A 12192-nucleotide genomic window follows, 5' to 3' on the forward strand; every position below is an offset into this window, starting at 1 on the left:
TACTCAAGTATACTTGTTTAAATAAACGTTTATTTTTCTATAGCTTTACCACGGGGTGAAACATAATTTATAGACAATCCACAGTTATAGAAAAATTGAAGTACAGATTAAGGAGTCTTTGCAAAAGATACAGTTATTAATATTTAAAAATGTTTCCATATTGTAGGTTATTTGGGAATATTTCCTTTCTACACAACAAACTTAATCTTATGGTGTGCTTAAGTTTTAAAAAATAAAAATGAAATGGCGCAAGTGTCACACTAAACTTTAAGAAGTGAACATTTCTTTTGACCAAGATCGGAAACGTATGGCCAGGCGGGCTAAAAACAGCAGCGCGTGAGAGGTGAACAGTTCAGGTGCTGAAAATATCCACCAGTAACCAGCAGGAGTCACGCGCCCACAAGCTGGGAGGGAAAAGTTGTCGTAAAAAAGCCCAAAAATCTCAAAGCGGAAGTGATGACCGAAGGGAGGTAGGAAGAAAGCCTGGCAGAAGTTCACGGCGGAGCTCCGGGATGAAACGGTGAAACTTTTAAAAAGTTTTGAGTGTTTAAAAAAAACAACAAAAAAGCGAAGTTCACCTTTGAGGGACAATGGGACTCCCCACTTTGGAGTTCAGCGACTCTTTCCTGGACAGCCCGGACTTCAGAGAGCGCCTAAAATGTCACGAAATCGGGCTGGAAAGGACCAATAAGTTCATCAAGGAGCTTATTAAGGATGGAAATCTGCTCATCACCGCGCTCAAGAGTGAGTACTTCTTCTTCACAGACCGCCTGTGTGGTGCGTTCACGTACCGGTTACTCCAGTCACTGATGCTGCTGCTGCTGCTGCTGCTGCTGAGGAGCTTTAATCCAGACACAAAGCATAAATAATTAATTATGTGGAGGTGGTTGTGATTCCAGGACATCTGTTTGTCTTTGTGCCCCCCCTGCCCGCACTATACATGTTCAGGGGCTTGTTTTTACAGATCCTAAAGTAAAGAACAGATCCAGACTCACATGTGAGATGTATGGATTTACTCAGCTGTCTGCAGTCACAAGGCCAGAGTCAGACATATGGACGTCATTACAGCTCGGATTGTTGTTGCTCAGTTTCATTAATGACAGATGCTTTCATCCTCCAGAGGTCACCCATCAGAGGAAGAGAAAATATAGCCTTTTCAACGGTTGCGTGAACCCTGGGAATGGCGGCTCCATCACCTGGTCATGGGTCGTTGTCCCCTCTAATTCTGGGTTCATCCTCAAATTCCAACATGCAGATTAAACTTCCCGTGCAGCTGGAAGGCTGCGGGGAACAGAGCGGTATCTCCTAATGTCAGAAACGGCGAGAGATTAGAAATATAGACCTAATAAATATGGAAAACAGCTGCATTGGGGTAGAATAGGAAGGGCACAGCAGTGCTTTGACATGCACAACCCATCACTCAGCTCCATATTCATTTTTTTCCCCCCACAGTTTAACCTGACTATAAAACAGCCTTATCTGTAAGAAGTCATCGCCTCTTTTCCCCACTTTTTTTTTTTTACCATTCAGTCATACTCACTTTAACCATAGTCCATGTTATTTATGCTTTCCCCCCCAAAAAAAAAAAAATTTTTAGATTCTGGAAATAAATTTTAAGCAGAAAAATAGATGCAATTCTTTGGTATTATTAAGAAAATATGCTGTGGATGGTGTTGACTGAAATGTAGACTATTAAGCTGCAACTTTACTTATTTTTTGAGCAGAAGGTTTTTTAATCTATCATTTTTTTCTTGCTGACTTCTCTTCTCTTGCCGACGGTTGTGCTCCCTTGGTCAAATTCCTCACTAATGTTTTTTTTCTTTCTTTAGATAACTAACGTTTAGTTGTTTTCTTTCCCCAGCCACAAATTGTACTCTGATAAACATCCTTTGACGTGTAAATTGGGCGCATGTTTAATATGACGTGTCACAGCAGAACACGGAAACACCTTAAAAAACCTAAAACACAGTGTAGCTACAGCTTCTTTTCTTTTGCTTTAAAGTAGGCCTAAATAGAAAATGTATCATTGTGAAACATGTATCGCAAAAGATGGCATAAAGTGCGATAAATGTTTACACAAGGGGTCTGTAACTTTCCTCATTTAAATTTCTCAATGACCGACCCAGTAGGAGACACAAAGTCTTACAAACACTGATTTGTATTTGCGTTACTGTTACCATATGATAAATGTAAATGAACTGTTGTTTTTTGGCATAAAGAGAAATCAGCCTTTTTTTCTTTTAAATGCTCTATATGAGAGTTTTGATAGAAGTTCAAGACTTCCTTTCAAAATAAGACATCCTGTACCTTACAGGATGTCCTAGTACTGCTAGTAGGTTGTGTAATGTCAGCACTGAATTAAAAAAACAAAAAGAAAATCTACACACAGTTTATTTTACCATTTGTGGTCTATTTCAGGCTGAAATTTGTAAATCTAACTAACCAAAATTAAATCTCAGCTAATTACCCACATTTTTAGACCATAAACCACACTTATAACTCTTGAATCTGCCTTAAGTATGAATTCTGGTTATCCTAACTGATCTCCAAATGACTTTTTCATATATCGCAAGTCATATTATGGATGCAATATTGTTCATTAATATTGCACATTGCAAGTTATCCTCATATTGTGTAGCCCTGGTATAAAACCAAAAAGTCAAAGATTTGTTATTTTTTTATAAATGTGGAACCGACAGACATGGATAAAGCGGAGAGCATTAATCTCACACAGCATCCATGACATATTCTGAACCACCAACATGACTCAAACTAGAGCTGGACGATATGGCCAATTAATAAAATCTCAGATTTTTTCATTCCAGATTCAATTTTCGATTTTAGACGATTTTTTTTTCCTCCCGGATTTTATGATTTTCCTTTTTTTCTTATTAATTAAAAAAACTACAAATGATAAATTTAACAAAAAACTATTTTATTTTAGCGTCTCCTTTGGAAATTGGCATTAACACAAAGTTCAACTAAATACAAGCTGTAAAAATGAGCAATGCAGCAGATGTTTTGTGAGCTACCGTCAGCTTGAGCATCTCATAAAGAGAAATACTAGAACGAACTCGCCAGAGCATTTGTGGTAGCAAAAGCCTTGAAGTTGATTTTGCAGTGTGCGGTTTGAGACCAAAATCTTGACTCACCAGCCAAGTTGGTTGGTAGATAAAAAAATATCCACCAACCAAGTTATTCCATCAATTTGCAAAGAAAAACCATAGGTGTTATTTTATAAATGATATCACATTAAATGCAAACAGAGGAAGTCCCAACGTAATGAAAGTATCAACTGTAACAACTGTTTGTTTTCTAAGTAACTCTTGTATTGAGTAGGGCTGCTGTTGAGCAAAGCTGGGGTACAACCTTGACAGGTTGCCAGTCTATCACAGGCTTACATCACATAACCATACTCCCCCACATTTACCCCTATGGACATTTTAGGGCTACCAATTTACCTATGAAGCATGTTTTGGGGGAGGAGGTCGGAGTTACCCATAGAACCCTACGCATGCTCGAGGAGAACATGCAAACCTCATACAGGAAGGTTCCAGCCAGGATTTGAACCAAAACCTTCTCGCTGTGAGGTGAGAATGCTAACAGCTACGCCACAACGAAATTGTGTTTGCTGGAATTCAATGACTTAAAAGCTAAGAAGTTTGAGGTTCAAGAAAAACAGCTGGTTTTCCATGTTAGCAAGATGTGATGTCACTGTAACCTGACTTTCTTTTTTTTGGAAAAGGGGATTTAACGCTCACTTGTCAAACCTTTGAGATTCTTTTTTAAGGCCAGATAAGAACTCTGGAGGAGGGATGTTTGAGAGTCCTGACCTGAAGGCAGAATATGATGATAATACAAATTTGTCCCCTTTTAAGCGCTTTTAAGTGATTGGATGAAAGAGTTTCAAAAAACTGATCAGATCGAGACGGACTAGATGGAAAAAAGTCAAGTAAATTTGTGTTGTGCACAACAATCTTCCAGACTAAATTTCCCCATGCAGGTTTGAAGTTTTGAATCTTCAAAAGAGCTCCATTTCTGAGTTTTGCTTGACAAAGACTTGGAAAAACATACAAATAGCTGCTTACAATCACTCTCTGATTGGCTCGTCTCCATCATGCAGATCTTTTTTCTGATTTTTTTTTAATCTCTTCCCCTTTTATCAATACCTGGAGACAGGTAGCCATAGCAATAATGTGGAAGAACAACTTCTAAATTGACCAACCAACTTTGTGTTCTTCTTTACATCTTTTCCGCACTCATGGATCACTTTTTGACATTTTAAGTAGAAATACTGAAACCAAGAAGTGGGTTAAGTTCTTAAATAACACTTTTTAACCTTTTAGACTTCAAATATTTTCCAGTTCCCACTTGCTAAAGTTTGTTTGTCTGTTTTTTTTATAAGTGTAGTCTATGAGGACATTTTTAATAAATCAATAATGTTGTTATTTGTGTCAGTATGGGTTAGTCTAGCAGTGCTGTATGAGTTTTGATTGACAACTTTCCATTCAGGTTCTTTTCTGCTGTGGACTTTCAGACATGTAATGTTGCAGTATGGCATCTCCATGTGTCTCAACAGTTCACTGCACTTGTTTCCTCAACATGGCTGACGAATAATCATCTTGTTCCGTGATCTCACCCTGCCCCTTGATGAGTCTTCGTCTATTGGTGCCATCTGCTCTCCCTTATTGCTTTGTTCCTTCTTTGCGTCTTCGGCGTGTCCCCTTCCAGATTTATGCTCTCTGTCTCGCTGTCTTCCTGGTTGCCGTTATGGTAGGCTTCAGCACGATCGGTTCTCAGACGCAAGCACTGTGAGTTGTGTAGTTGCTTGGCAACAGTACTGACTCTAGATGAAAGAGGTAATGACTTGACATGGGAGCCCAGGAGAAGTCAAGAGATGGGACATTTTTGAAAAAGTCACAATCTGTAACTCAGGCAAGTGTGAGGAGAAGAAGGTCAAAAGAATTTTAGGAAACAATTGCAAAACTGAACTGAGGGCATTTGTAACTTGTTAAACAAAGAGCATGCAACCAAACTCTCAAAGGACACTGCCATCATGCTGTCGCTAGGTATTGGGATGTTACTACTTGGATACCGTTCAAAAAAAGCAAACAAGTCAATGTGGACTAAAACTCAGTAGAATTTTACAAATCAAGATGATTAGTTAGAAAGGACTTTATGTGCACTAGTGAGCATAAAGCTGGATGTATACATCTGGAAGACCGTCTATGCTGCACTGTGTCAGCTGGATTCAAAAAAGACTTTCGTCTATCAAAGGACAAGTAGCACTTTATTCATTAGCAACAACTAAAACCTCTGATCTGCATCTGTGGAGATGAAGGACTTTAGCCCAAATCCCCCCTAAAACTGTCTGATCAATAAAATGTCTGGAAGGAGAATTGTAGTTTTCCATGAGGGTCTAGGGTTTAACCCTAACCCTAACCCCTAACCCTAACCCTAACCCTGTGTCAGCTGGATTCAAAAAAGACTTTCGTCTATCGAAGGACAAGTAGCACTTTATTCATCAGCAACAACTAAAACCTCTGATCTGCATCTGTGGAGATGAAGGATTTTAACCCAAATCCCCCCTAAAAATGTCTGATCAATAAAATGTCTAAAAGGAGAATTGTAATTTTCCATGAGGGTCTTAGAAAATTTGTTAAGGAGTTAAAACATCCTTCTCACAAACAGTCTTGAAACTGTTGGCTTTTCTCTCTGGCTAATCAGGCAAACTTTGGTAAGGATTGACTTCTGCTATTTTTTCATGAAATGGGAATACTTAACAAATACAGATTATGCATTTTGTAATTTATCCGACATCCTTTAATTTATCTTCTTGTCAATTTAAACATTCAACCAAGCTTTGATGGTCTTATGGAGTTTGTTTTGTAAAAAATAAATGGTATTGTTGGAAAAGATGAAACGTTTTTTTGACAAAACAGATTTTGATGCAAACATTTGGGGTGTCAAATTATTACATGTTAATATTTTACTAACTACCTCGAATATCTAAGATTATTTATAGAAAAATGTGTCAGTGTATTGAATTTCATATATTTAAAGGACTTACATAAAAACCTACTTTAAAAACAGTGAACATGAGGAGAAAATACAATTTTTGAGATTGATTAACCAAAACCCACCATGGGCCTGAGGGTATGTTTAGCCTTAGGCACACATTGTGGACCGGTCCCGTGGAGGGTTGTTGAGGAGCTGCTCCATCCTCATGGAAGTGCAGGTGTGTCTTGGAGTTTCCTTGAGGCTTCTACAGCCATCTTAGGGGGGGGGGGGGGGGGGGGGGGGGGGGGTATAGTGAAAACGGAACATACAATTGTCACATGTATCATGTGTATCATGCAGTATCTGCAAGGTTAATGTAAGTTGCTCTTATGGTGTACAGGTGATGTTGTCGTACGGTCCCCACATGCCATATTCTAGTTGTTAGTGAGGTGAAAGTACTGGCCCATAACTGATCCCAAGTGACATATGAGTACCTATAGGATGCCCATACAAACTACCCTCTCAGTGTTTGGTTTCCTTTGTTTCTAACAGCCAGGCTGCACACAAGGAGCTCGCATTTATTGCATGAGCAACACTCGAGGGCCCCTTTCGCAGTCCATACTTCATATGACACACCTGCGTCTCCCCTACTTCACCCTTGCTTTACCTTGCATGTAACATAAGGACATAAGGACCTTTTGCTTGCAGCATGCTGTTAAGGAAACATGCATGTACATTTTTACTCTACGGCTCACCATACGGTCTATGATCTTCATATTTCGTCCAGATCACCCACACAGGTTGCCCATTTTTTTATTCCTGCAGACAGCCCGTATCTAGCCATAAGGACAGTTGTGATTAAGTATTTTTCTACAAAACCATGAAGTACATTTTTGGTCCAAAGTCATCCTCTCTCACTGCTATTTTATTGACAGTATCGTTTCTCTATGTGTCCTGGTCTCTGCAGCCTGTTTCACTGGAAAAGTGCTCTGTAAGTGAGTATGGCAGCACTGCTAAGCAGACATGCCCTGCTGAATGTTTTATCAATGGCTTTGAGGACACTTAGTGTCATGGGCCTGCAGCAAAGGATTTTTTACTAAATAAGACTTTAACACACTAAATTGTACTAAACATTTAAGACAGCGGCGAGGGGTTTGAGCCTTGATTGCCTTGGATTGGATTATTGATGGTGGAAAACTGCATAGCTAAGGCTGCATCCTGTGCCTGTGTGTGTTTTTGTCTGAAATCATCTTTGAAAATTTATGTTAAAATAGAGTAATTGTGGCTGGCAAATGATTAATGACCACATATTAGCTCTTACAGTAAATAACACTGAGACGGGCCATACTAACCAGGGTCCCATAAATATTGGGTGCTGATCCAAATTAGAGTCATCATAAAATTATGGGGTGGAAGCCTTTTTATTGCATTTTGGAAACATGTAAAATGTTCAGACTTCATCTATACAACATAGTCTCATCAGAATAAAATAAAATGAAAAAGAACAGAACTTTCATTGATCCCACAATGGATAGATTGATTTGTTACCATTGCTTTATAAAAAAGAAAGAATATATAATAGGGAATTCTAAACAATAAATAACACAGTAAAATATAAGAGTCCAGTGTTAATAACCTTATAACTAATATTATCAACTTTCCGAGAACTTCCTGCAGTTTGAGTTTTTTTTATTTCTTACTATTATTTGAGAGTTTTTGTTTGTGTTCTCTTGTGTTTTTCTTGTGTTTATGAGTTGGCAGAACATAAACTGAATTTAGCATATGTCTCATAAGTCTACTTAGAAAGTTGATAGAAGGTATATTCTATCAATTCTCAACCTCAATTATTCATCCCTAGGGTTGAATATTCTTTCAACTTTTTCAGTGCTGGTACAGAATCCAATATTTCCAATATTTTTTGAGACCATTATATGTTTGTATTCGTTTTTTAAGGGGGATTTGAACAAATCAAAGCAAAAACGTCATAGTCAAAAGTTTTAATTCACAGTGGTTTAAAAGTGTTTGCAAAAAATGTTCAGGCTTTTTATTTTTATTTTTGGCTTTTAAGATCTGATTATTGAGTTGCTGCTTTTATTATTCCTGCAGCTGTAAAACTCTTTGCTTCAGTTTTTTTGCCTTTTGAATGAAGATGACTTCAATATTTTTCTATTAAGCTATATTTTTACAATAAACATGTAAAAGTAAAGAATTCAAGTTGGCTGTGGGCCTGAGTATGACTGCAGCAGTTTGAAACGCTTCACCTTTTAGAAGCATCTCAGTTCTGCTTGACACATTTCTTCTAAAAGGCCGTTCTGAAGCCCTCATATCAAGGAACCCTCGTATGTTACAAAACCAAGCAGGTCACAAGGGAGGCAACACAGCAGCAGGCAGCAACGTTCATTCTCTGTGTGTGCTGGACCTCTCAGGATTCTCACTATAAGGCACCCATTTCTCATTCCCTGAGGATATGATACTAGACAGCAGTGGATGCAGTTTATTTTTGACAGACAGTGATTGCCTGGAAATATTTACAGACCGTTTTGTAGAGGGCATCTTGGAAAATAAAACTCTCTTAGGGAAAGGTAAAATGCTGTTAGGGAACAAAACTCAATATGGAGCTGGATTTACCATGAAGCTGCTTCTAAAATGTAGGAAATGTTCCTACCAGATAATGCATCTGCGTGTTTGTGTGTCTGTTGTGTTACAGTGTGAGCATAGTGCACTGAAAAAACATGAAGGCCATAAATCTGCTTTTGTTTTTTGTTTTTATATTCTACATTTACTTGAGACCAGATATAAAAGCAAAAAGATTCATAGTGGAGAGGAACATGAGCAGATGCTTTGTGCCAAAATTCCATTCCACTCCAAAGGTGTATCTCAGGCTGTGTTCTGCATGTTGTTTACACAAATCATCACTAGTTTAACATAATGTTGCTAATAATTGCTGTTCCTTGGTCTTTTTATTTGCAGCAAAACTTAATGCATTATGTTACTTATTCAAGCTTTTTTTCTTTTTAAGATAACCATGCTTTATAAATATTTGTTTTTTCTACTTCTTATAGATGTTAAATGACCAGGTTTATTTAGAACCACTAAAAATATTTACATTATGATACAATCTTTGGACAGAAAACTTTCTCGCCATCATAATTTATTGAACATTACAGCCAACTTAGTCTACCCTGGCAGCCTGCCGTTTATATTCTTGAATGGAAAAAATCGAAACAAGCCCAAGGCATTTCTTTGTTAGGTGGTATATCAAAACTTCACTTAAAATTCACTCCAGTACTAAATGGAAAGTCAGCTCTTATAACCAAATTTGGGCAGTGTTTGAAGGAAAGTGTGGGTTTTATTTGTCTTCTCTTTGCAGTGATGATTGGTTTGGTCCTTTAACAGAAAGGGTCGGTCTCCTACAAGGAGAGAGAAAGAATGCAAGATATTTACAGTTTTTTAGCATAAAGTACTTGCATACTCTATATTTGCTCCCATCAATAGGAACAATTGTGGACATTCTTTTATTAGCAAAATTGTAAACAAATGACTTCTAAAAGTAATATATATATATGTATATAAAAACGCCCCTCTCACCCTCCGCGGGTGGTTTCTCCTCCAAGCTCGGGTCTTCTACCAGAGGCCTGGGAGCTTGAGGGTCCTGCGCAGTATCTTAGCTGTTCCTAGCACTGCGCTGTTCTGGACTGAGAGGTCTGAGGTCTTTCCAGGTATCTGTTGTAGCCACTCCTCCAGCTTGGGGGTTACTGCCCCGAGTGCTCCAATTACCACAGGCACCACTGTCACCTTCACTTTCCATGCTTTCTCCAGTTCTTCTCTGAGTTCTTGGTATTTCTCCAGTTTCTCATGTTCTTTCTTCCTGATGTTCCCATCGTTTGGCACTGCCACATCTACCACAACGGCTTTCCTCTGTTCTTTATCCACCACTACAATGTCTGGTTGGTTCGCCATTACCATCCTATCAGTCTGGATCTGGAAGTCCCACAGGATCTCATTTTCTACCACCTTCTGAGGTGTTTTCCATTTCCCAATTCCCAATTACAAACTGTTTTTTTATTGTTTGATTGCTGTTCCATCTCTCATGGACAAAAGAAAAGCCACCTACTGTTAAGCCATTTAGGATTTAGCAATGCCAATTCATTTACCTAGTACGTACAGACGGATCATTGATTTGGTCAAATTTAACCAGGACACCTCATCGCTCTTGGATCTTTTCTGCTGTGTGACACTAACAATGAGCCAGCAGTGCCAGTCAAAAGGAAATATCTTCAGCCTCAGGCAGAACAAGAGGCCATACAACAGATGGTACGGCTCCCGTAACATCCTGACCCTAACATTGTGCTGTTAGTTTGAGATTAGAGATTTGAAGAGTCAGAGGACTCTGAGACAGAGAAGAAGTGACAACTTCTGCAAGATGCTTTAAAGACCTCCGTTCCTCCTGATTACATAACCTCCCCACCATCTTGAGAAAACTGGCTCCAGTTTAAAGGAAAAGAGTTGTTTAATTATTGTCCCTTTTCTGTTACCGTGGACTCTTTTAAAAAAAATTTTTTTGTTATTGCTCACTGCACATTTGATCGGCACACTTGAAAAGTGGAAGTGAGTACTGAGAATCGTAAGCTTCTTCTCATTTGAATGTTACTAGTTTGTAATCCTAATTTAATCATTGTAATAATAGGAATTAGAATGCTAAGTAGAAAGTACATCGAAGTGCTTTAAAGTCAGGCTTTGAAGTTCAACTCTTTATTACTGTTTACTGTTATGATGTTATCATTATTTGTTGATTTTTTTTATTGTTTTTTGCATTTCCTTTTTTCTAGTACTGCCTTCACAGTTAAATAAATTGTAATAAAAATCTTCTCACAATTACATACCAGAATAAAATGCTTCATCTGAGGTTATAATTCAATGGAAGTAATATCTACCAGCAGATACTTTAAGTGGATGTTTTATGTCTGCACACATCACTCACAAGTAAATAACTACTCCTGAACCTCATTAATAACTTTGATTGACTGAAGTTAATTGGTTTCTGTAAGGGAACTAATAACCGTGTTGTTAGCCAGGTGGGTGAGATGACATTCACTCATTTATTAATTTTAACATAGCTTCCTTAAGCTCTTCAGCATCACAGTGGGCCAAAGCCTTTGTCAAACAGAGAAATGGTAAAGGCCAAAACGAGTTGTTTTGATGTCTGAACATATACAAGAGCAAATAAAAATCTGCAATGACGGATGTCCTAAACCCATTGCGAAATGAGTTTAAACCGTTTTTAATGTCGTTTTGTTAAGTTAGAAGGTGTAAGATAAATGTCACTGAAGTGTCACTTTGCATGTAGCTGGTCAAAATAAGAATTCATAATAAAAATAGACAGAATTGATACTGATTACAAAAAGGTTACTGTAACCCAAAACATTTTTCTTTTGAAAAATGAAGTCATGCAATTTCAATTGGGTTTAACTTTTAAGAGAAACATTTTGTTTTTTCATCCGTGTGTCTTAAAGAATTACTCCCAAGTGAAACTAGTCTTTCAGATTGGCAAAGACAAAAACTAAAAATGGGCAGACTTGTACTCACTCGCTATCTTCAAATACAATTGAACAAAACGTGCAAAATTTGGGATTTTGAGAGAAAGAATTTTGAATTCTGAATTCTGAACAAGTCTTGACTGGATAAAATGTGAAGACACTTGTCAAAAAAAACCACTAGACAAACCCATTGGGAATTTTCTTGATTCAAAGCTGTTGTGCCAACTTGTACATCATCATGCAGCCTGGGGAAACCACAAGGGAAGTAATTAATTGGTAGTTACCTTTTTCCACAAGTCCTATTTGAACAAAGCCACAAGGCATTGCTATGGGTTCATGTTTTAAACATGAAGCCACATGTGGTAACATTTAAATGGTAAAAGAATGAAGGTTAATGACATGTTCACATATATGATGTGATTTTGTCATATTTTGGAAGGTAAAGTAAGAAGTGACTGGCTGTCTGGATTTTTATTTTAATTTTTAGAGATATACATGTCAGAGAGAAACATACTTAGATTTTAGATGTTTCATTCATGAAATGGCAGAGTCAGATGGACTTGTTTTGTACTGCCAAAAATGCCACATCTTCATTTGGTTTGTTCCCTGGTTTGATCCACTTGAAAACATTACACGGTCACAACATTTGCTTATT

The 12192-nt window shown here is 37.8% G+C and overlaps 1 protein-coding gene across 5 annotated transcripts in view; it reads left to right on the forward strand.

Moving 5' to 3' along the window:
* Positions 1–347: 347 nt before the first annotated feature.
* arhgap42 (Rho GTPase activating protein 42) overlaps positions 348–12192 on the forward strand; it is a 107716-nt gene continuing 95871 nt past the window's right edge. The window contains exon 1 of one of the 5 annotated variants that reach the window (XM_020708090.2): positions 348–744. In XM_020708090.2, the coding sequence (XP_020563749.1) occupies positions 591–744 (154 nt within the window). In that variant the 5' untranslated portion in view covers positions 348–590. The remainder of the gene's footprint in view (positions 745–12192) is intronic. The other 4 variants (XM_011482295.3, XM_011482297.3, XM_011482296.3 and 1 more) reach the window with 4 other exon arrangements.

Source organism: Oryzias latipes, chromosome 13, assembly GCF_002234675.1.
Source record: "Oryzias latipes chromosome 13, ASM223467v1".
Taxonomy (NCBI): Eukaryota; Metazoa; Chordata; class Actinopteri; order Beloniformes; family Adrianichthyidae; genus Oryzias; species Oryzias latipes.